Source organism: Heterocephalus glaber, unplaced genomic scaffold (genome assembly GCF_053883595.1).
Source record: "Heterocephalus glaber isolate CG9 unplaced genomic scaffold, H.glaber_assembly_v1.0 deba00001429, whole genome shotgun sequence".
Classification (NCBI taxonomy): domain Eukaryota; kingdom Metazoa; phylum Chordata; class Mammalia; order Rodentia; family Bathyergidae; genus Heterocephalus; species Heterocephalus glaber.
The window spans coordinates 12521595-12546934 of record NW_028258294.1 but is presented as its reverse complement, the minus strand read 5'-3'; the positions used below and the strand labels follow the sequence as shown (position 1 = coordinate 12546934).

The 25340-nt window shown below is 35.6% G+C and overlaps 1 protein-coding gene and 1 pseudogene across 3 annotated transcripts in view; both read left to right on the top strand.

Annotated features, from left to right (window-relative positions):
- The window catches only part of Maml2 (mastermind like transcriptional coactivator 2), a 356733-nt gene extending 335212 nt beyond the window's left edge, over nucleotides 1-21521 (top strand). For 2 of the 3 annotated variants that reach the window (XM_004838078.3, XM_087212111.1), the window contains exons 3-5: nucleotides 6226-6429; nucleotides 12015-12126; nucleotides 15717-21521. In XM_004838078.3, coding sequence (XP_004838135.1) covers nucleotides 6226-6429; nucleotides 12015-12126; nucleotides 15717-16726 — 1326 coding nt within the window. In that variant the 3' untranslated portion in view covers nucleotides 16727-21521. The remainder of the gene's footprint in view (nucleotides 1-6225; nucleotides 6430-12014; nucleotides 12127-15716) is intronic. The other variant, XM_004838079.3, reaches the window with a different exon arrangement.
- Nucleotides 21522-24871: 3350 nt separating this feature from the next.
- Nucleotides 24872-25026, top strand: LOC147827887 (U2 spliceosomal RNA; annotated as a pseudogene).
- Nucleotides 25027-25340: the final 314 nt, after the last annotated feature.

Here is a 25340-nt window from a genome sequence, read left to right as displayed (position 1 = left end):
CACAGTCCAGAGTGCAACTATCTCCTATTCTGGGAGATGAAAGCCTTGTCAGAAATATCTGTGTACAAATCATCTTGGTTCCCTAGCATCTACTGAAATGCTTGGCACATAAGTTATGCTCAAGTCGTATCTGTTTTTCAAAAATAAGTGAATGAATAGAATCCATCATATCCAAAGATCTATACTAGCATTTTCTTCATTCAGATGCTGTTAAAAATAACAGTCTAGGAAAAAAAATTTTTAAATAGCAGCCTAAAATTTTTGAAAAGCATTTCAAATATTACACCTGTATTATTTTCTGTAATATAAGTGGAGGTTTAATGACTTTTTTTAGGAATATAATAAAAGGGTCTAATGTTTTAGAATTTAGACTAGATATGAGAGAGAGAAAGATAAAAATGGATAAATGGATGGATGAATGGATGAATAGATGGATGGAAACTTTGCTATATAGACAGTTTAGTGTCTATATGTAGCTTGAATCTAAAATTCTTTAGAGTTTAGCAACTCCATTGAAAACATCCAGCCTCTTCTTAAATGACAGAAAGGATGGAGAATTTTTTAAATATGCATATGAATTTATTATAAGATCTTCACTATTGATTTGAAATAATCTTAAAACTTTCTTAGAATGAAAGAACAGAAATGGAATTACTGAATACTAACAGTGGTTTGGCACAGAGCAGTGAAATGCCACTGTGTTAAAGAAAGAGAATACTTAAAAGGTCCCTTGGAGTAGCACTTGTGTGCAGCCGAAGAAATGCTGAACCTACAACTTCAAGCCCTTTTTGATTGATTGGGGTGATATTTTGGAAAAAGATATATCCAATTAAGAGATTCTGATTCTAAAACTCTTAAAAATTTTGCTTGTTTTAGGTTTGTGAAAAGTCATTTTGATTCTTTTTTACTGCTTTGTCCTCAAGCCTAGAAGAATTCATGATCCATAGTGGATGCTCAACAATTATTTTTTGAATGAATAAGAATAGAATGAAGATAATAATACTAAGATTGGTTATTGGTGGAATTTATTAAAAGAATACAGATATGCTCTCATTAGTATTGCAGTCCTGTGCTGAATAAAAATAAGAATCAAGAAATTTTAAACACTGATGCATTGCTTTATCTTAGTGACTTAATTAACACTACAAAAAGACTTAAGTCTCAAATCCACATACACTCACACACATGCACAAGCATTTGAAAAACTGTGTGTACATTAAATGTAAATTAATATTAAATTCCAAGATGATAAGGTCAGAAACCTATTTTGTGAGTTAAGATCAAATAATGTAATTTTATAGGTGAAATCAGAAAAAAATCAGTATAAGGAAAGATAAGTTAATGATTTATGTCAGTTATATGGCTGTTACTTGCCGCCAAATTAATGCTTAACTCAATTTCTCTGGAAAACTGTGTTTTCTATCACGTAAAGAATACATCAGTAGAAATAATAGAATAGTTTAAGTAATTCATAGTCATATGCATGTTGTCACCTACAGGATAATAATGTACCATTTTTACTATGACCTTCATATGCCCTTCAGGAGAAAATATGTGTTGGAAGGCAAACAGGTAAGTTCTATGATGACAAGTTCTACATCACTGAGTTTGAAGCAAAGAAGGAACCTGAATGTGGAAATCAGAGTGAATGCATTGGAGCATATTTTTCTTTCAAAATATTTTATATACTAAAGTTTGCACAACATCTTGGCAAGTCTGTGAAGAAGATGTTTTGTGTTTCACAGCTAACATAAGAGCAAAAGAATGTGACAGCAGCTAAATAGCATTTCAATCATGAACTAAAAGAATGCATATAGCAGAGTGCATGGTAAGACCCATGGGCTAGAAGCTACACAGTTAAAAAGTCTATAAAATTCCAAAAGAGAGCTTATCTCTTATTTTTTCCTCTATACCAAGGAACCTTCCTTCACCCCAGAATTAGCTTCAAATTTGGACAACCCTTAGGACTCTAGGGAAAAGGGTCCTAGAATAGCTTTTGATATTTTGAAGGAACGAAACTAAATTTAGCACAGTCCATCTGTTTGATTAGAGAGGGAAAAAGACATAGCTATATTTTCTTGGCATGCAGATCTTTTATAAATCTTAGAGAGAGTGGTATTCCAGATTTTTCTGGAAATCATTTTGTAGTTCACCAATTCTACCAATATTGAACACTCTGTCTATGTCTTTTCTCTTATTTTTTCCCCGATTTCAGATTCCTTTTTTAGTTTCTAGAAAATAGAAAACTGCCTAGCACATACAAAGCATTCAGCAAATCTGTCAAATGCATTAATGGATTGATGGGTGAACTGGGTTTTCATACTAAGATACAAGTAGGTGTCATAACATAATTAAAATTATTCTGCTTTGTTTTTACTGTCATAACTGTGTGTGTCTATGGTGTATAGTGTGTGTATATCTTATCTTCCCAGATAACCTGTAAACTGGAGATCTCAAACTCAAATGCCTACATAGGGTAGATAAATAATAGAAATGAAGAAAAGGAGTGGTTATAATAAAATAAGTAGTGAAAATTATTGCCAGCTAGAGAGCATAAGGGTCAACCTGTGTTTAAGACATACAAGGACTAAGGACACTCCAGGTACACCTATAGTGTGAGCTTCTTCATGAGGAAAATTGTATCTAAAATATTCCTGTAATATTAAAAAAAATACAAAAAGAAGTCAATAATAAAAATACTAGTAGTTAATACTAAAGCATGTGAGGAGAATTCTATTGTAAGGTCATGTGTTAGGTTATACGTCCCTGGCACTATGCTAAGTTTTATCTGTTGTAATTTTGTGTCATAAATAAAATTACCTTCATTTTACATAGAGGAAGCAACAGCATAATACTTGGTAAATGTGTATTGGTTACTGTATTGATAAGTACTTGGATGCTTAAAAGCAATCAACATAGCAGAGAACAAAATATTAGAGTCCTGAGGTGTTCCTTAACCCATGTAAAAGAAGCACACACTAAATGACAGCCCATTTTCTGGCATCTCCAAGTAGGAGAATGAAGGTAATTCCCTAACTCCATGGGTACCTCAAACTCTGCAGATAAACTGAGACCTCTACATTATTGATAGAATTGACATAGTACGGCTTTTAGTAATCTGTAAGACCTGTCATCTTTTCTTCACAAGGAAAGAAATAGAAATAGACTATTGCTTCTATATGTTGAAATAGCATTAACAATTATGAGCAGCTGTCATTTGTTACTTAACATTTGCTAAGCATTACTTTATCTCCTTTATTTCCTCCAGGAACCCCATAAAGTCACTATTCTTATCATTCCCAATTTACAGATTTAAAAAATTGAAGTTCATGGAGGTGAATTAACTTCTACTGTATTACACAACTAATAAGTGCCAGAACAGGAACATAAACAAAAGTGGGCCAGTCTCCAGAGCTCATACTTATGTCTACTCTATTCCCCTGTGTGAAAAGTCTGAAGAGTCTTTTGAATTTTTCTACCTATGCTTGTCAGCCATTTTTTAAAACATAAAGTCCTCTTTTCAAAATCTAACGTAAAACTCTGAATTACATAGAACAGATTATTTCTATTCTGGTTGAAATAAAGAGTGGAGAGCCAACCATTCCTTCCAGTATTTTCTCTCTCACCTGAATCTCTTCCATGACCATTTCCAATTGTCTTTACATTGCTCTGGGACTGCTTCTTCCTACATGTCACAAACTCTACTTCCCTTTTCTTACTCTAAGTGGACCAAAAACCTCAATCCTCCCTGTATTTCCTCCTCCACTTGCTCTCCAAGACACTCAACTTACAGATTTTCTTCTACTACCACTCTACTAGTGATTCTCAAAGGGCATGTCTCCAAATCCATATTCCTCGTGGTTTGTAGGAGACATGGGGTGAAATCTATTCCAGTGGTTATAATTAATTTAAAATTGAAAGAACTGACTGGTCGTGGAAGTATAAATGTTATTAGATGACAGTTCCTTAAACTGCCAAGAGCATCTTCCCAGAGATGAATAAACTAGAGAGGAGACTCTCACTATCCTGTCCCTACTCTTCTGTCCTCCCCAGCACACTCCTTTCTACTTGCTTGACCTAAGGATATTCAGCCCTGCGGTGAGTGCTGCATGAAGAGATAGGTTGGAACAACCTTGAAATACAAAACAAAATCTTCCTTCTCCTGGTGTCCTGTCTCAGGTGAGAGACAGTGTAATATGGTGATTGAGAAGCAGATTTTGGTAGTCAGAGATGTCTTTAAATCCTCCAGGACTTCTTGTAGCTATGTTATCTCTCTCAGCTCAGGTTTCTCATCTTGCTAAATTAGAAAATACTACAAATTCTTCTTTATTTTGTTAGGAGGAATGAATGAGATATATCACTTTAAGCACTGAGCACAGTGAGTAGTCTATAATAAGCCTCAGTGGGTGGTCATCCTCAGGATTATTTTGTATCTCTTTGCTTTTAAGGCAGCTAATGGGCTCTGTAGCCTCCAGAATTACTAAACCAAATTTCCTGCATCTCCAGGCTTTGAAATGGTGACTTAGAAAAAAATCTCATTAGATAACTAAAGAAAATGGGATAAAGGGAAAGAGAATTTTCAAAACTGGTGTACTTTTTATGAGCACTTCTGCTCATCAGACATCATGAGAGTTGCTTTTTCTTTTCTTTATTTAATTCATTAAGTTTATTGGTACATTTTAGGTATACAATATGATGACATTCATCATTAGGAATTTGTACCTTTACATGATATGTCTTGGTTCTTATTTTTTTCCCCATTCCCCTGCTCTCCCTTCAACCCCTCCATCCCTCCCTATTTACAAAGATTTTGTTTTCATTTTTTCCTTTTCTCATATGCTTTCCTTTCCTTTCTTTTCTTTCCCCTATCCCTCCAATTTCCCCTTCCCCTTTCCCTTTGGACCTTTTCTTCCTATTTCATATTATCTGTTATACATTTTGATCATCATTTACACTGTCAGTTTCTCACACCAGAGAAACTATTCAGTATTTATTTACACATGTGTCCTATTTATGTCACTTAAGTGTATGGCTTCAATGTGCATCCATTTGTCTCTTGTAAACTCACAATCCACTTGGGAAGTAAGAGTTGGATTTTATTGCTTCAGTGTTTCTCAAAGTGCATTCCCTGGACAAGTGAGCGTCAGAGCCACCTGAGCAGGTAGTTTAATTTGTAGCCTCAGCATCTCTGGAGCAAAGCTAGGCCATCTGCATAATAATTTGCTTCCCAGATGATTGTCATTAAAGGGTAAGGATCTTTGACCTTGTGCTTATATTAAATAATATAAAATTTGATTACAATTTCTTGTACTTATACACATAAACATGTCTCCCTTCTTAAGTGACAAAGTCTCCACAGTAAGGACCATGCTGTCTAGATTTCTTGTAACCCCACTAATATACAGCTTAATCCTAAATATATCATTGGGAATTGATGAGAATACATCACTGAGTTTAGTTTTCTGTCCTGTGGGATACTGATCTGTCAATGTCTAAAAACTGGTAGAATTCTCAAATTAGAATGGCAATTCAGCAATATTTAATATTATTTGATATACACTGAGAGTTTCTAAGTAATACTTTCTCATTGTCCATGGACTGGATGTTCTTTACTGGATAATTCTGAGATTTTTTTAAAGTACTGAGTAGGGAGAAAAATTAATAAGTCCTGAGATGTGATGTTCTTTTCAAGTTTAAGAGTGTTTGTGCAACAAAAATTCAGACTTTCTTGCCTTCCTATCACAGAAAGTCAGGCAAAGCAAAATGGCCTCTATCTAAAATGGTTATTTAGCCTTGAAATACATGAATTGAAGCATCAATTTCATCGCAGGATTGGCAATAATACATGCTAACTTTGTGTAAAAGGACAAGACTTGTAACTCTATGATGTGTTTGTTTCTGAGAAATTGAGAGGTTCTCTGTATTACATTTTTTTATAATAGTTTTCTTTGCGGTTCCATAAACACTTTCTGGAATATGGAGATTCTGCCATCAGAGTCCTATGGGAACTTGTCCAGTGCCCTCATGTCATTATTCTACCTGCGTTTGTAGCTGCAATATGTAATTATCCCTTCTACATTTCAAAAGCAATTTTCTGATCTCCAACCCATTAATCATTTTTGATCCTTACTACGATGAAAATATTTGGAATCTAAGCTTATGATCTTCATTCTATTTTTTTTCCTTTTAATTCATGGTAGATTTCTCTTCCTTTCTCTTTTTTAGGATCAACACTCTGTGGTAGGCCAGAACACAGGCTCCAATCCAAGTCCCAGCCCCTGCTCAAATCCAAACACTGTAAGTGGTTACATGAACTCCCAGCAATCACTGTTGAATCAGCAATTGATGGGAAAGAAACAGACTCTACAGAGGCAGATCATGGAACAGAAACAGCAACTTCTTCTCCAGCAGCAGATGCTGGTTGATGCGGTAAAACTTTCTTCTAACTTCTAGCACATATACTTCGTGGCCCAGCAAAGAGAGGTCATTTATTTCTATTCCTATTTAGTGCCCTTTTTTTCTGTGCCTACTTATATGTTAGCAACAAGAAGGTCCTGTAAGAGAAGCCAACTCTCTACATTAAGTGTATCGGGGGGACAAAACTTGATTTATGTCTATCAGACACTTGGAATATGCAACAGCTTGGTTAACTAGACATTCCCAGCCCAGGAATGTCTAGAATGACCAGCCTGGGCATTTGAATCAAGCAAAAGAAACCAACGGGGTTCTCCAGCCCCAAGGGGCAAAAATAGTGGACCAAACTTTAATCAACTCAAATCTAAATTGATTTTAAAGAAAAACAAGTTTTAAAAGCAATTTCAAAAGTCAACTTGGTGTTTCAATATTAAGATTTGGTTCCAAAAGCAATCACAAAATTGAAAGAGTTTTTTAAAGAAAATTAAAGATACATTTTTCCATTTTTACCTTATTCGTATTGTCCAGTGTCTCAAACACTACCTAAGCATTAACTCTGTTCCAATATTTATCTGTTCTTCCCTCTAGTCTCAGACATACTCATTCATATACATCTGATCCAAACCCTTCCTGCCTCCTAAAATCACAGCCTCATCTGCAACAGTTTCATTCTTTGCCTTCAAACTTTTTGGCCAAATGAAATAAAGGTGCAAAGGTAAACATCTCCAGGTTAATAGAGCTAAGGTACAAAGAAGAAAGAAAAATAAGGGATGGGGGTGTAGCTCATGTTCTTGTCTAGCATGTGAGTCCTTGGATTCATACCTAGCATTGTAAAAACAGAAAAATAAAATCAAATAATTTTATACTGAAAGAAGTGTGTATTAAGATAGTCAGAAATGAAGGGTACTATAAGCTTTATATATTGGCCAAGGCACAGAATATGCACCAGTATGGAGAAGTGATGTTCAAGGAGACAAAAAATGAAAGACCGGAAGATAGAGACTGAGAAACTAGAAGACATATTTTCTGAAAAGCAACAGAGAAGATTTTATTAATTTAAAACAAGAAGTACTATACAAATGATCAAAAAATGTGACTGTTTAAATTTTTAAAAATATTATTTAATAATCTAATAATCATTAAAATACTTAATAATTTTTAAATTATTACAGTAAAAGACACATTGTCATTAACCCCCCTCAAAATACTCCCTGTCTAAACATACTTATCCCACTGTTTTTGGCATGTGTCTTTCACTGTAATTTTTTTCATTTAAACATTCACTATATTTATTTATGTACATTTATCAATTAATGTTTATGGAAATTTTTGCCAAAAGAAAGCATTACTGTGTGTCTCCATCCACCTTATTCACTGGATCTTACACCCTGCAACTTCTGGCTCTTCCCAATAGTCAAAATAACCCTGAAAGGTAAACATTATGAATTGATTCAAGACATCAAAGCCGCCACAACAGTGCAATTCAAAAAAGGAGACTTCCAGAGCTGCTTCAGAAAGTGGAAAGAACAATGAGATAAATGTGTTTGAAGTAAGGAGGAGTACTTTGAGGGAACGTGTCTTTTACTGTAGTAATTTTTAAAATTTAATATCATGTTTTTAATCTCACATTGTATTTAATTGACATTATAATAAACATATAGACCCAGTGAGAGAAAGTTTAATGGAGAGAAAAATTAAATTCAGCCTGGAAAGATTAAGGATAATTTACTGGGAAAGGTATATTCTTAATAGACAATAGGTAGGTCTACCATTCTCAGTAGAGGATGGACCAGAGACCAAAAGGTGTGGCCTGACTGTATTTGTTAGTTGAAATTGAATTATGAAATTAATGAAAAAAGTATAAATATAATAGAACAATTACTTTTTGTGATACTATGGATTGATATAGAGTCTTTACACTGAGCTACATGTCCAGCCCTTTTTAAAATTTTTATTTTAAAACAGGGTCTCACTAAGTTGCTAAGTTGCCCAGGCTGAGCTAAAACTTATAATCTTCTTGCTTTGGGCTTCAAGAGTGCTGGAATTAAAGGCCTGCTCCACCATGTCTGGCTACATATGTCTTTTGTAAAGGACTACAAACAGCATAATTTTGGAGTCCAGAATATATGAGGAAAAATAGTGAGAAATAGATTTATTTGATCTTGAATAAGGAATAGTGAGAAATAACTTTGCAAGTGACCTTGAGTACTTTCCTAATGTATAAAGTATAAGGAAGCAACTGACTGTACCACAAAATGACACAACTGGTTTCTTCCACAAATCATAGTTTTAAAACATCCAGTCCTCCCAACTGTTCCTTCCTCCTCTCCTTTAATCGTTGTAGATAGCTTAAAAACATAGGCAACAGAAGAGAAACACACGCTATCTAAAATTGTCTTACTGGATACACATTTATCATTCTCATCAGTACAAATAATCTAATGAATTACAAATGCTAAGGTTGAATTTCTAGATTTTCAGCTCTGATTAAAAAGCAAGAAAGTGATAGCACACACATTTCATGAGGCTCTGATTCTGGCACTCTGCTACCTCCGCCTGAACCCCAGCTAAGTTACACTGGAACAGGTGCAAAGGGCAGTGACATAACTGTGAGAAATGAATGAAAATGAGGCTGCACTTTTTTTGATTTTTATAAACCTTTCACATTTCTCTTTCTTTGGACACCATTGAGGACCCTTGTGCTTTTTAGCATATCCAGGAAGAAACAGTCTTTGATGCCACTTTACATTAGCATGTGTTTTGTTGTCATTTGGCAAGCCTCCATAGGCATCTAAATTGAGACATTTTCTCATAAAAGTTTGTTGTCCTTACTCTCTGTTATTCTTCCACCAATGAAGCACAAAGAAGAATAAGTAGTATTTATCACAATGAACATCATCATTACCAGCACATATTGTGTACCTACTGTGTGCCAGGCACCATGCTGAGATTTTACAGTATTAAAGGATTAATTCTTATAATAGGAGTATGAGGGAGGTCCTATAATGTTCCACATCTTTTATTTTTACAGATGAAAGAACTGAAGCAAAACAGATATGTAGCAAAACAGATACTGTAGCAAATGATTTTGCTATTAGGGTTTCAAATGTAAGAGATTGGGTTATTATACAAGATTAATTGATCAATGAAATTCATGTTGCACAGAAATAATTTCAGGGATAGCCTGTGACTTTACATTTGTATCGAAGGGCATTCTCTTGGAAAATGTAGCTGTCTCCATTCAAAATTGGAGTCTAGGCTTCACTATTCTTCTGTTCAAAGTGGTAGCATGGCAACTCTATGTTATATCCATATGCAAGGCCATTAAATATAACTCACTTGTGAAAAAGTAGTTTAAGAAACTCAAGTCTTCACAGATGTATATGTTAACTCTGAACAGTAACTATTAAGCCCTTGGAGTGACAAATGGTCAATAATTAGCTTGAAGATACTTAAAAATAAATCCTGGTTTGAATGATGAGGAATCAAAAGCCTAGTTATCACAAACACACACATACATGTCCTGTCCTCTTCAATTTAAGTAATAGAAACATCTAATTATGTAAGATAGATGCTTTTTGGAAAAGAAGATTCTACAAAGTCCCATGCTTGGCTTAAAAATCAAAACTGTCAGTTTGCACAATAGTTTACAGCAGAGTTGGTTCCACATTGCCACATTTGGGTTCATGGAACATCTCAAGCTGTTTCTTAAACATTTAGGGTTTGGGCAAAACCAAAAAAAGAGTTTCACTAACCACATTTTCCCCTTAATTTGTAAACCTATGTTTAAAAGAAATGTAATCCATATGTCTCTGATTCATTTACACTTAGCTCATCAAAATTGTGTTTCATATGAATAACTCGCTGTCCAAAAAACTCTGTGAGTCTTTCAAATTTTTTTCTTAGAAACAAGAAGTAAATTTGGTTTGTTGTTGTTCTAAGACTCTTTCCCTCCCTTTATAGTAGATTTATTCTACTTAGAAGGTTTGGAATTTGATTGCAAACTGAGAAACACATGGTTTAAATAAGTTCTAAGTTGGGCAGTATATATTTGGTTTCTAACTAATCGACTCATCTATTACAAAGTTTTATTTTCTATTTATTGATTTTTATATAATTGTAATGTTCTGTCTACCTATGCCAATTATTTTTATCTTTGAAAATGGAAGTTGCTTTGGGGTGTGTATAAAATTGCACTGAAGCAATTCCAGAAACTTCCTGATCCACACTGAGAAAAAAATAAACCAGCCCTTGATGTCCAGAACTGATAGGACATTTGTAGCCAAGTCATTTGTTCTCTGGTGAACATAAACAATCTTACACAATATCAGCCTCAAACAGGGTTACCATGATAAAATGAGACAAAATAATTTTGTCTAAAACAGATACAAACAAGGACACCATGTGACCTCAACATACCAAACATTCCCTCCCTGTCTAAGTGATTACTTGTCTACTCAATCATACAGTCAACCTCACTTTCTGACAGCTTTCAATCAAGGAAAAATCCCAGCTTCCCTAGGCCTTCCCTGGATCACCCAAAGTCCAAATCCCATGATAGGTTTTTTTCTAATATGCACTTTTCCTGAGACACTCCATGGCCCCCCATGACTTGCATTCTCCCTGTGGCAATGAGTTAAGAGCCAAATAAGTGTGTTCCTGGTAGTCTTTGGAAGATGGTATTGAAATATTAAAAGAATGTTGCTATTTCATTCTTAACTTATAGGCTCAATTATTCTAAAAATGTAAAGGTGGCTGATTCCAGAAGGAAAGAAAAGAGCCTGGGAAAATTCAGTGCTTTTAGAATAGATCAGTGAGAAACTGAGTCACAAGGGGCCCTTATATTGTATGGCAGGAAGTAACCTGAGTTTATGACTCCAGAATTTGCTCTCAAGTTGCTTAGCCTAATGAAGTTTCCATTTCTCTTCTTTTATATAAGAATAATCATACCTACCTTGGGGGATTAATAATGAAGGAGTAAAAAAGAGGTATATGCATATAGTACATATCCCAGTACCTAACTGGTTATCTCCTGATATTGTTTCCTATCTAGGGTTACCAGATTTAATAAACAAAAATAAAGAATACCAAGGTGATATTTATTTCATCTGGCAACCCTCCTATTAGGCTTTCCATATTCTATGGCACCAGAATTATACAGAGATACCAAAGTGTATCAGGTGTGCCATAATACAAAACTAGAAATACCATCTCAAAACTGACAGAAATACAGTTGGTTTGTTTCGGGGGGGAGGTTGGTACAGGGATCAAACTCAAGACTTTGAGCTTGTGAAGCAGGCGCAATGCCACAGAGCTACCTCTCTGGCCCTAATATAGTTCTTATTGAAATCTAATTGCAAAATAAAAGCAAAGAACTAGGAACAAAATATAGAATGTTATGGAGAAGAAATGGCACTTCCATGCAGGAATTTTATTGAAACTAAAAAGATCTGTCTCTGAATTTGTTCAATTAAATGAGGCCATGATTTGTAATCCATGACTGCAAAATTGTTCTTATATTCCTGTTCAAATAGTACATAAGTTTTTATGAGCAAAAAGATAATAGTACAATTTAAAATGTTTTCATTTGTGTTTTCAAGGAGAAAATTGCTCCACAAGATCAGGTAAACTCACATTTGACAAGGCCACCCCCAGATTACAAAGACCAAAGAAGAAATGTGGGAAATCTGCAACCAACTGCCCAGTATTCTGGTAAGTGCTCTTAAAAACTAGGACATAACTGTGAAAAGAGAAAACTATTCAATTTTCATAATTTTTTTCTTTCCCCGTCCCATATTTGACTGTAATGTCTTTCTTGGAATCTTTTGCTAGATCCCATTTATCTTCTACTTTGAGACCACACTTGGCCCTTCCATTAGTTCTTGCTTATTCTTGCCCTGCATTCGCATATTCACTACTGTCTGAACTACTTCTGAAAATCCAAAGAGCTGAATATTTTCGGAATGCTAGGTTCATTCATTGTCCCAACAACCTACCTTGTCCCAGGTAGGGTAAGGCATGGAAATATTTCTTGCTCTTTCACAATAACAAATATAACTTGCACAAAGCCTAGTCTTCTGTCTCCACAGTAGAGCCTATCTCTCCCTCACGCTTCCTCTACAAGGACAAATAGTCTTGTCTTCAAGGAATAATTGAAAGCAAAGTGTGTCCTTATAAAGCCTTTTCAAATACTAACAGTGGATTCCATTTCAATCACAAAATGAGACCTTTAAATAGCGTTCTCAATATAAGTTCTCACCCCAAAATTTCTCACCTGCCACTCTGAACTTCAGAAGACCTTCCCCCAAAACTGACTGATACTCTCCTACCTTCTGCTCAGCATCTATTCAAGTCTCTTCTGTTCATAACTGTGCACTTCTTCATGTCAGTTAAACTATTCTCTTATGTTTCCTACCTTCTCTCTGCTTTATGTGTCCCTCCATCTGTACAGAAAGTCATAAAGAAAATTTTCTAAAGAAGGAAAAACTGTGAACACTCCTATTTATCAATATTTTTGCCCAGTTAAGTATATCTTAAATATGTTGCCCTGACTTATTTAAACTTCTTCAAATGAACCAGATTGTCTCTCTCCACTTTATTAGGAATGTGATGCATATATTCCCCTCTCTAAGATTATTTTGCCTCAGAGCAAAAACAGGATTCTCTATTTGCTTGTCCTCAGAGAGACTGAAAGACAAGATATAGGTTATTTGGAACATGGCCTATGATTGGACTTTGGAGAAGCTAGGATCCCCTTGAAATTCAAGTAAATGTTTAGGATTTCTTTGCCCATTCTTATTGAAAAATCCCAGGGATAGTAGTCTAGGGCTGATTTGATGGCTCCACTTTATCAGGAATCCAGGCTGTTTTTGTTTTTCTGTTCCATCTTCTTTGGCATATGACTGACTTCATCCTAAGGGCTGCTTGTAGCCGCCACATCATCAACCTTCACATGCATATTTCAGGTAAGAAGGAGAAAGGAGAGAAGAGGTAGCATATCCTCCCAAGTGAGCCATATTCCCTTTTTAAAGCAGTCTTCTTGGATTCCTACCTACTAACTTTTACCTTTGGCCAGAATATGTTAATCTAGACCTGCTATCACATAAAAGTTTGAGACGTGGTTTATCAGCAGAATACACTACTACAAAGTCAAAGCTCTGCTTCTAAGAAAGACGGGGAAGTTGGAAAGTGGATAGGCACCTAACAGTTTCTTCTGCAGGGTGTGTGGGCATTTTTCTAAGGGCACATGTATTTGCCTTAACAATGAACTTCTGTTCCTCAATTAAGTAAGAATCGCTGCTCTTGAGCACTTTATTTAACATGTTTTCTAAGAGTAAAATAAGCAGCAAAACACAACACAAACTTTTATCATTTTAAAATGTTAATACTAGAAATGAAGTACAAAAAGAACCTGGAACAGTTTCTATTACATGTTAAAAGCTTCTGAATGTTAACCATTATTGTTATTTTGTGATCTTCATGGAAGCGCTTTACATTATTTAAAAACACTACTATTCTCATAAACTTTCCCAGGGTATATATTTTTTTAAACAAAATAGGTCATCTGCAAGGGATGATTGTTAAAACCTCTGAATGTTTTTCATATCATTTGCATAGTGCAAACTCTCTTGCTATGAAACCTTGAGGTGTAAAGACAGTGTTGTTTCAGCTCATTAGCATTGTGTGTACTCTCAGTTATTGCTCAAATTTCTTCTGCCTGGCTGTAATCTATCTTCATCAAACACTTCCTGTCCACTACACAATGTAGAGCCCTATATCAAGACTAGAGATACAAAGAGATTTTAAGAGACTGTTCCTGCATCGAAGGACTATGTAGTCTAGTTGGGACTTATTTTGGAAAAAAGGAGCAGTGCTTGTATGTTCATTTAGCTTTTAGTCTTTCAAGATTTGTATCATACTAGGTATCCTCAGGCTACAGGGGACATCTTGAACTTACAGTTTCAGACATGCACTTCTCATAACTGAATTTTAATATTCATATATGTGTGTAACTTGCTGTTTCTCAGTATTTCTGATTCTCTGTGCCTGCTGCCTTTCTTCAGGAAGAATATTTCATAAGAATATCTTTCTCCCAGTTTTGCTTCAGTTTAATCATTCATTAATTCATTCAGGTAAAATGTATCATGTGAATACCAACTTTGTGCCATCTACTACACTCAAGGGAATATGACACTGAACAAAACAGGCAGAAATGCCTTACCTCTCAGGCACTTTTTTCTCTTCCATTTTTGCCTCTCAAGATGCTTTTCCTGTAATGGCACTAAGCCCCCAAGCTAGGAATATTTCAATGTGTTGACTATCAATCACTATGTGTTGTGTAGTGTCTTCCTATTCAGCAAGCTTCGAGTCCCACATCCAAGGAATTATTGACAGGAATCAATTTATATGGCAGGCACTTCGGGCTCCATGGATTGCCTAAGTGGTAAATGAACAAATCAAGGAGAAAATTGCTACTGGAGAGATGAGGCTGGAATAAAAGAGAAAGCTGAACAGAGGAGCTTGAGCACTGACCTAAAGCTTGGAGAAAAAAGAGGGCTCAATGAAGTAAGAAAGGCATCATATGAGAGGGAAATGACATGAGCAAAAGTGGCATGTAGTGTTCTCAAGAAAGATACAGTAATAATGATATGCCCTAGAGCAGAAACTTTCCCATATGGAAATGATAACCAGAGTGTGGATCACATCAAATTCCAGAGGCTTAAAGAGATGAGATTTTACCCGTTGGACACTGGGGAGCCATTGTGGCAACTTTTTGAATAAAGATGATCTAGATGAAAAATAGGGTATTATTTTCAAGGCTATAGGTTAGGAATATTAGTCGAGCAGCCGTATATTGGATTTATTCACACTTTTTTACTTGGCCCCTGGAGTAAACAGTTACATGATTTTATAATATTTTATAATAGCCAGATTTCATGATAGCTGCTAATCAAAATTGTATTCTTTAGACTGGGAACACAGGAAAACAAAATGAAAAATTAACTGTCATCTCCCCTTAATGACTCCAGAAGAGGAATAAATTAAAACCTATGTGGAACTACCTGATTGTACTCTTTTGTGTGTGTATGTGATGAGTAAACTCTTAACCAAGAAGGGGCATGATACTATCCCCTTTACTCACAAACTATCTTATTTCTTTTACATAATATATTTGATGATCATTTCTCCTAAATTATTCTTGCACCTGAAAGCAGTTTCACAGTTGACAAGTTTGGGCAAATTGCTAAAAAGTGGAGATACTCTACTGTTTTGAATGAATATAATTCTCCTTTCTTTTCTAGGTGGCTCATCTACAATGAGTTTAAACGCTAACCAGGCTTTGATAAACCCAGTTTCAACACACACCATTTTAACTGCAAATTCCAGCCTGATGTCTTCTTCCCATGGGACAAGAATGCCATCATTATCCACAGCAGTTCAAAACATAGGGATGTATGGAAATATGCCTTGTAATCAACCTGCCACGTACAGTATCACTTCAGGAATGAATCAATTGACCCAACAGAGGAATCCAAATCAATTGATAACAAATCAAAACAATCCTTTGATGCCACGGCCTTCTACCTTAGGGCCAAGTAACAGTAACAATGTGGCCACTTTTGGAACTGGATCTGTTGGTAATTCACAACAATTGAGACCAAATTTAACCCATAGTATGGCAAGCATCCAGAGAACATCAAATGTAGTGGTCACATCCAACACAACAGCAGCGAACTGGGCCTCTCAAGAAGCAGCAACCAAACAGCAGGAAGCTCTGAAATCCGCAGGGGTTCACTTCCCCACAGGGACCCCTGCAGGCTATACCCCAAACCAGTCACTGCAACAGGCAGTAGGTAGCCAGCAGTTTACCCAAAGGGCAGTGGCTCCTCCAAGCCAATTAACACCAGCTGTGCAAATGAGGCCCGTGAACCAAATGAACCAAACACTAAACGGACAAACCGTAGGTTCACTCAGGGGTTTGAATCTCAGACCCAATCAACTAAGCACACAAATTTTGTCTAATTTGAACCAGTCAGGAACTGGGTTGAATCAGACAAGGACAGGCATAAGCCAGCCGCCATCTCTGACACCCAACAATTTTCCTTCATCCAACCAAAGTGCCAGGGCTTTTCAAGGAAGTGACCATGGCAGTGACTTAGCTTTTGACTTCCTCAGCCAACAGACTGACAACATGGGTCCTGCCCTAAACAGTGATGCTGATTTCATTGATTCTTTATTGAAGACAGAGCCTGGCAACGATGACTGGATGAAAGATATAAATCTGGATGAAATCTTAGGAAATAACTCTTGAAGGAGAAAGGGGAGACAATTTACGAACTCTAAGCACTAACAGGCAGTATTTTACAAGGATGCTGAAAGGGCAAACCTATGACTTCCAGGTGGACTACATGAAGATATCATGGTTTAAAAGTGGAAGCAGAGGGTAACTGCAGTGGTGACTACTTTGGTTCGAATTCTTGTATAAAAAATCTCAAACCTTAAAGTAAAACATTGGGATCACTTTCCCCTATATAAGCTCCAGGACATATTATCCAAACAAAACTGTGATGTTGGTGTGTAATTAATTGTGTAAAATAGGCTTCCCATGCTCTTTCTCTGAAAGAAAATAGAACTTGTTCTTTGTTTAAACCCCATGTCATGAGGTAATACTAGTTCTAAGCAACAAAAACCAAATTCCTTTATTTGCTTTAATAGATAGGTGTGGTTTAATTTTTCCACTGTCTTTTCATTTAATTTTCCTAAGTTTAAGACATAGATAAAAATATTATAGGTTTGTTTGAAGTAATCAGTGTCCTTTGTAAGGGAAAGCCAGAGAACCTAGAAAACATCTAATGGATTACAGATTCCCCTCCCCTAGACTCAGTATTCATTTTTGCAATTTTCTCACACATTCTACACTTCAATGGGATTCTGTGTCTAGTGATGAAACCAGAATGTAGAACTGTGCAACTTCATTTTGGCTTCCACAGCCAATTTCCAAATCCATTCCCAAGCAAGTTTTCAGTACAACCTAGACCTGGTCTAATCCTACTAAAATATTTGTGCACACTTGTCTGCATCAAACTTTGTTTTAAAAAAAAAGAAGCCCTGAACATTGCTATAATGGAGATTTATCTGGCCACAAATAACCTGAGAGATTACTTCTTTTGATTGATGGCCACTGGTCTTTTCTGAAATTGAGTGAAATTGAGCCTTGTCCTTCCTCCCTACTTATTCTGATGACCAGAGAATGGCTTGTAAGAAAAGTAAATCTGGTTTTTTTAAAATTAATTTTATTGGTACATTTTAGGTATACAATATAATGACATTCATCATTGGAAATTTGCACTTTTACATAATCTCTCTTGGTTCTTATTTTTCCCCCATTCCCCTGCCCTCCCTCCAACCCCTCCATCCCTCCCTATTTACAAAGACTTTGTTTCCATTTTTTCATTTTCTCATATTAATTCCTTTCCCTTCTTTCCTTTCCCGTACCCCTTCTCCTTCCCCTTCCCCTTTGCCCCTTTTCTTCCTACATCACATTATCTACCACCTCATCTCAGAAAGACTGGCTGCTATCATGAAATCAACCAATAACAAATGCTGGCATGGCTGTGAGGAAAGAGGAACCCGGCTCCACTCCTGCTGGGAGTGTAGACTGGTGCAAGCACTGTGGAAATCAGTATGGAGATACCTCAAAGAACTAGGACTGGAAGTCCCATTTGACCCAGCTATTCCCCTGCTGGGTATCTTCCCCAAAGAATTAAAAGAATCATACCACAGTGATACATGTGCACCCATGTTCATAGCAGCACAGTTTGTAATAGCCAAAACTTGGAAGCAGCCCAATTGCCCATCAACTGGAGACTGAATAAAGAAAATGCGGTTTTTTAATAAAATGGAGTACTATTCAGCCATAAAAAATGAGAAATTAGAGACTTTTACAGCTAAATGGATGCACATTGAGGAGATACTCTTAAGTGAAATAAATAGGACACACATGTTTAAATACTGAATAGTTTCTCTAGTGTGAGAAACTGAAAGTGTAAATAAGAAAAGGAAATTTGGAAACTAAATCTTAGATTAGAAAGTAATATGTTTTGATTAAAAATAAGAAACAGGAGTGGGGCTGGGGATGTACCTCAGTGGCATAGCACCTGAGCAAGCACAAGGTCCTAAGTTCAATCCCCGGTACCAAAAAAGAAAAAGAAAAAGAAACAGGAGTGGTAGATATGAGTGGGTACAAATCTATTTTATAGAGTTTAGAAGAAAGCATAACTGAGAGAGAAAATCAGTCCTTCTTTGGATTGTTATTTGGATTTGGGTGAAATACTAAAAAGAATGTGGTCCATTAGTAGCAGTCTATTCATTCCTTTGTCCCTGATGTGATGAGTCCTTGTCACATCAAGGGTGTGCATATCCACGCTTTCTCTCTCACGGCTGTGTGCTACATCAAAGAAAAGATTTTTGTTGAGTCATTTATCCTCAGTACTCACATACAGATGAGCTATTATATGGGGAAAATATGCAAATGTAGGATGGTAGCCAAATATCACTAACATTTTCCTATTTTCTGAGGAGCAAAGGTTATCTTCAGCCTTTTAATTAGGCTCACATATTCAAATATCAAATGTAATTTAATCAAAGTCATTTTAATAAGTCTTTAACAAGTCTTTAAATATCTGTTCAATAAAGAAAACACATCTTGAAAGTTTTGCAAAGCCCTCTCCCAATCTTTAAAATGTGTTGAGGCATTCTCCTTCCTTTACACAACACCAACACCACTGGCCCAGAATCTTTTCTGTGCTAATTTGTAAATATAAATAAATCACTCATTTTGTAAACTTTTGTAAAGAATATTTTGGTAGAAATACTTAAAGCATATTCTTTGGGCTATATTTATACATATGTGAAATAAATACACTATCAAAAGGTTATATTTTATACAAAAAGTAAATTGTTACCTTTTGTATGCTAATATACAAAGTTTTGTATAATATGATGGTTTATTTTTAGCTCCACACTTAAATCATAGGTGGTCTAGTGGGAACTTTTGAAAACTATGAGGCTTGTTACAAATTTATATTCTGAAACTTCAGTAAAAAAGCATTCCAGGTTTCATTCCTTTCCTTTTTTTTTTTCTGCTCCCAAATTCTTTATTAAAACCATAGGTCATGTGTCTATTTGATTATTCTGCTGTGCACATTGTATTAATCCTTGTTGCATGTGGTCTACTGTGTCTTTTTTTTTGGTACCAGGGATAGAACTTGGGTCTTTGCACTTGCGTAGCAGGCGGCAAAACCACTGAGCTAAACCCCCTGCCCCTATACTGTGTTTTCCTTTTTTTTTTTGGTACCGGGGATCAAACTCAGGTCCTTCCTCTTGCGAGGCAGGTGGCAGAACCACTGAGCTAAATCCCCGGCCCTGTTTTCCCATTTTTTAAAACAGTGTTTCTCCATGTAAAAAGAGAGGAAAAATAATGTACATATAAACATTTATTTTATGGCTCCTCCACGTTATTGTATATAACTGCCAGCACTTCCCAATTACACTCCTGTAATTCAGCTTATTTTTACCCTAACATAAATAGTATGTTTTGTAGTAGCTATCAAATTTAAGAGATAAAGCAATCAGAATGTTTAGATTTTCTTCTATCTTAATGTGAATTTCATAATTAATGTCTATTTATTCAGCTATTCATTAAAATATAGGATTCTTTAGAAAAAATGGTGTAATCTATAGTTTCTATTTGTTGGCAGCCTATTACCAAAGATGATGTAATTTTCCTAAAAGCTGAGATAATGACAATTTGATAGACATATTTAGCCTGAACCTTAGGATTTACAGTTTAAGAACTATTGGAATACAATCTCCCATTTATAGAAGTACCAGACTACTTAATTTTGGCATTGTTTATCATCTTGACATGTTATACAGAAGGTAAAAGTAATTTTTCTTTCTTTTTTTTAATTCAAAGGGTAGCAGGGAATTTAAGCAAATAATTCATTCTGGGCTTTGTGTTAAGCCAAATGAAGATAAATAACTCTGCTCTAAGTAAATGCACTATTACCTGCATTGCTGTAATTGTACCCATAAGTGTAAAGATTTCAACTTGTAAAACAATATTTTGTATTGTACCTAATTCCTTGTGTAAAAAATAGTTTAAAAATTCAGAAGTGGTTTTCTCGTATAAAATTATACTTACAATCACAAACAATATTGTTACTACATCACAGAAAGTTCTGAGAACTATTAATAGTAATGGATACTTAAAGGCAAATTTTTCTGTGGGAAGCTTCTACTACTAGCAAAATGCTGGCTTTTTTCATTCCCATATTTTTCAGATCACTTAGGAAGTTGCTATTAAAATTTTATATATATAGCACCTACAGAATACTGGGGAAACATTTCTGAATTCTCAGGCACTGTGGGTATTTGCCTGGCCTGTATGTGACCTTTAGTAAGACCAGGCTGAGTGAGCACAAGGCTCAGCAAACACATCCTGACTAAGCCCATTTACACAGCCCTTCTCGAAAATCAAGGAGGATAAGAGAAACATGGGCTTTTGTAAGAAGCAAGAGGAACCATTCCAAATGGGCCTGCCCCATTGTCTAAATATGTTGTTACAGTTCCATTATTCCTTTCCCCTCTGCCAAAAAGGTATATGAAATCATCTTTTTTACCACTATTAGTAGAACACTAGGAAAATTTATATTTTATATTATCCTTGTCCCACAGAACCTATATGATAGGACAGTAAAGAAATCAGCACCAAAAAAAAGTAAATAATCTATACACAAATAAAAAGAAAGAAATGTATAGTTCCAAGCTATCTATGAACTTAGTATGTAGTCATGAAAGATTTGAGAGAAAATGGGAGCATGAAAGCGAGCTAACGGATGAACTGCTCAAACTCTTCTCACCCTGTGGTGCCAGAGACAGCTGAAATTTTTAATCAATTTGTCACATTTTCCATTTTGTATTTCTTCAGATCTGTTCCATCATCCAAAAAAGATGGTTTGGGGCTAAAATATATACTTTCCTTTCTAACTGTAGAACTCTGTGGTTGATTTTTTCAAAACTAAGTAAAAAATTGACTGAAATGACTCAATAGCATAATTTTTAAGATAAAGAAATCATTGATTATTCAAAATTTAGAAAAGTTTCATATTGTCAGCATTTTTGAATCAAGCATCCATATCCTGTGCAATTAAACCATAAACAATATTTTATCATATGTATGCCAGGGCTGAACTGTAGACAAATAGAAAGGCAGTGTAAATGTAGATGCCTGCTGTCTACAAATCAAGCCCTGAAGATCAACAAGTGGGAGGGGATGCTAAATGCTCATTTTCCTGTGAGAATAGAATCCCATAAAGAAAATATTTGGCTACTACGGAGGAGAAAACCATTACATCAAGTTGTATGCTTCACTGGATATTTATTAATGAACTTTCATGAGTTGTAATCACTCATGTAACATCTTTTAAATATGTGTCCTAAGTTCCTACAATAAATGAAGTACAAGTACTGCCCTAGGATCAATTTCATTGGCAGCAATAATATAACTAAAACCCTATTCTATGAGAATTAAGAAAATATATTGACCTTAGATTTAGTGATACAGATTAATGACTTTCATTTTGGCAGGTTTGTACATGCACATAACATACTCAGATAATTAAATTTTAAAACCAAATGCTGTAGTCCCAGACCTCAATCCAGTAATATTAACAGAGAGCTTCTGTTTATTTACATAAATAACATTTTAAGTTTCACTTTTCCAAATTAAGTGCTCTTTAGCTCCAGGATATGTGTAAATATATTGATGCTTTTTAAACAATTGTTAGTATTCTTTCAGCAAAAGAAAAGAAGGGAGGGAAGAAAAAAGAATATCATACTATATAAATATATGGAATCTTCTTATCGGATTATTTCAATGAAAGGAGAAAGCTGAAAAAAAGAAGAAAAGGGACATAAACGTATTTCAAATAGGCTTGGAGAAAGGAATTCACTGGACCACACAACTAAAACTTCTAGGAGATCATTCTAGATTTAGGCATAGCTGAACTCAGTAGCTCATCAAGCATTGGTTCTCATATTCCTCTCACCTGTGCTTCCCTACATCCTGGCTCCATCCTCAGCATGTGCTTCTTTCATGGTGACAAAGTGGTTGGTAGAAGCTCCACACTTATATCTTCACTACTCCAAGTCCAGCATAAAAAGCATGAATGCTTCCCTTGCAAAAGGTCAAATGTTGCCTCTCACTGACTGATTCATGTGTGTGCCCATCTCTGAACAGAGATATTGGTCAGGCGTGAGTCAATGGCTATTCCCTATGCAGAGGTAGTGTTAATACTAACCAAGCCACGTGAGTTGAGTGTGGGAAAGAGCTGATTCACAAAGGAAAATCAAGTTGTTATTGTCATAAAAAATAAATAGATGTGAAACGAAATCATAAATGTCTACTACCTTTTCTGGCTGCCCTAGTTCCATACATGTTATTTTTCCCATACCTTCAACTAGTGGTCCAGACACATCTACCTCCTCCCCAAAGAGAGACAATCAAATCTCATCTAAATATTGTGTCCACCTTCTAGTCCAGCACACCTCAGTGAGGTACTCTTTTCTGCTAGGCTAATATGGACTGACGACCTACTCCCGAAAGACATGAAAATACACCCAACACTATCCCAAAGACATACAATTGTGGAGAAAGAACAAGTTAACAATAATAATGAGTTTTGTTTGGAAGAGAATCCAACATGTATGGATCATATCCTTCTAAGTGAGAAAAGACTTCACTTTTCATGAGGACACAGAGAAAAGACATTTGAATGCCCCCGAGCATTCAAATCAGTGGCTTCAGGTAAGGCATTTAAAATTCCCTTCTTTCCTCAGGCTGCATGCCAGTAATATTTTCCAATAGGAATAACTGTCCCTTTCCTCAAAGAGCCTATTATATTAAACACTTCCGAGTGGCCGGGGAAACAGACTTCTCTCCAATCTCCTGCTAGAATTCCCATCTCTGATGTAGTGTGCAACAACTTTAGCTTAAGACTGAGTATCCAAATTTTTTTAAAGATTCAATTTATTTTTAACCAAAGAAATAAAAAAACATTTCAAATATTCCAAGGGTCAGAGAAATGTTAATGCAAGGAATTGGTTACATAGGTGAGACAAGTTGAGAAGAAAATAGGGGATGGTGAGGGCCATCCAGAGATGACCAAAGCCAGAAGACATTACCACATGTTGGATAAAAGGACAAAAAGACAGGGGCCAGGCTCATTAAGCAGACACTACAACACTGACAGGCCAGTCTGGTAGGAGCCAGATCCAGTGAGGAGTTTCAGCTGCTAATGGATATGTGACTAATGACAGAGGAAGAAAGAACCCAATCACCTCCTTGTCTTCTTCCACTCTCCAGTTGGATTTAGATTCCTGAACTCAGCTGGAATATACTCTGAAGGAGTGCGTTAAAACTTAGAGCAGAAAAAAGGGCAAGCAATAAACCTGCCAATAAGCAGGTCCAGGTTTGGCATAAGAAGTCTGCAGATCACTGGACTCTCAGCTGTCTTAGAGTGCAGACCTTCAGCAGCAAAGAGCTTTCTTAGCAAGTCTAATTCTTCATCTTTGCTTTTAGATATATTAATCTAATTTTGTCTATTTATTAAAGAATGATGTAGATTATGAAACTATTTAGTTGCAAGTATATGAAATATTAACTAGAAATGGTTTAAATATGGAAATTTAAAAAATATTTCACTAACCCTAAGAAACATCTTTGTCATAATTTCTTATTACTAAAACTGTCCTACAGATTAGATAATGCTATTTTTTAAAATTGTCATCATTTCCAATCAATGTGTAAGTTGTACAATATTATTGTATAATGATTAGTATCTTTTCCATTTGTAGTGGAAAATAGAATAATGCCGTGTCTCATAGTTGATAGCATCTTGTCTTTGATTAAATGCAGTATTTGTCTCAGGCAACAAGGGGACCTACATAGTAGTCCTGACCCAGTACAGTGTTCTAATAATACTATCAGATACTTAGGTTATGTTCACCTTTCATGAGGATGCATAGAAATCTTGTGCTTCATTCTTATCACCTTATAGTGATAACATGATCAACCCAACATCATGTCTCTTATAAGCTATAAAAATGGAAAAAAATATGAAAGGCAAAAAATGTTGTCAATAGCAAGTCTTTTCCTTTTCACTTGGGAAAGGCCATCAACCCAGAGACTTATATAAATTTGCCTTGTTGAGGAAGAGATATGTATACAGTAAATAGCAGCTCACCCAACTATATAAAACACATATTAATGGACATGAAAAATTATATAGTCACTAATACAGTTGTTCTGGGGAACCTCATACCTCACTGTCACAAATAGACAGATAAACTAGACAAAAAAATCAACAATGAAATATTAGAGTTGAACCAAACAATCGCTTCTTGGCCTTTTGGCTAAGATCAAGTGTAGAATTGAACCAAACTTTTGAACAAATGGACTTAGTAGATGTCTACAGACTGTTCCACCCAGCAACATCAGTATACACATTCTTCTCAAGTGCACATGGGACTTTTTTCAGAATAAACCATATGGGGCCGAGGATTTCGCTTAGTGGTTTTACCGCCTGCTGCGCAAGCACAAGGACCCGAGTTTGATCCCTGGTACTAAAAAAAAAAAAAAGGACCATATACTAGTTCATAGATCAGGCTTAAGTAAATGCAAAGGAATTGAAACAATCCCATACATATTATCAGACAATAGTGCAATGAAATCAGAAATCAACACCAAAAGAAACCACAAGAACTTCATAAACACATGGAAATTAAATAACACCCTCCTGAACAAACAATAGGTCACAGATGAAATTAAAAAAGCAATCAGACAATTTCTACAATTAAACAAT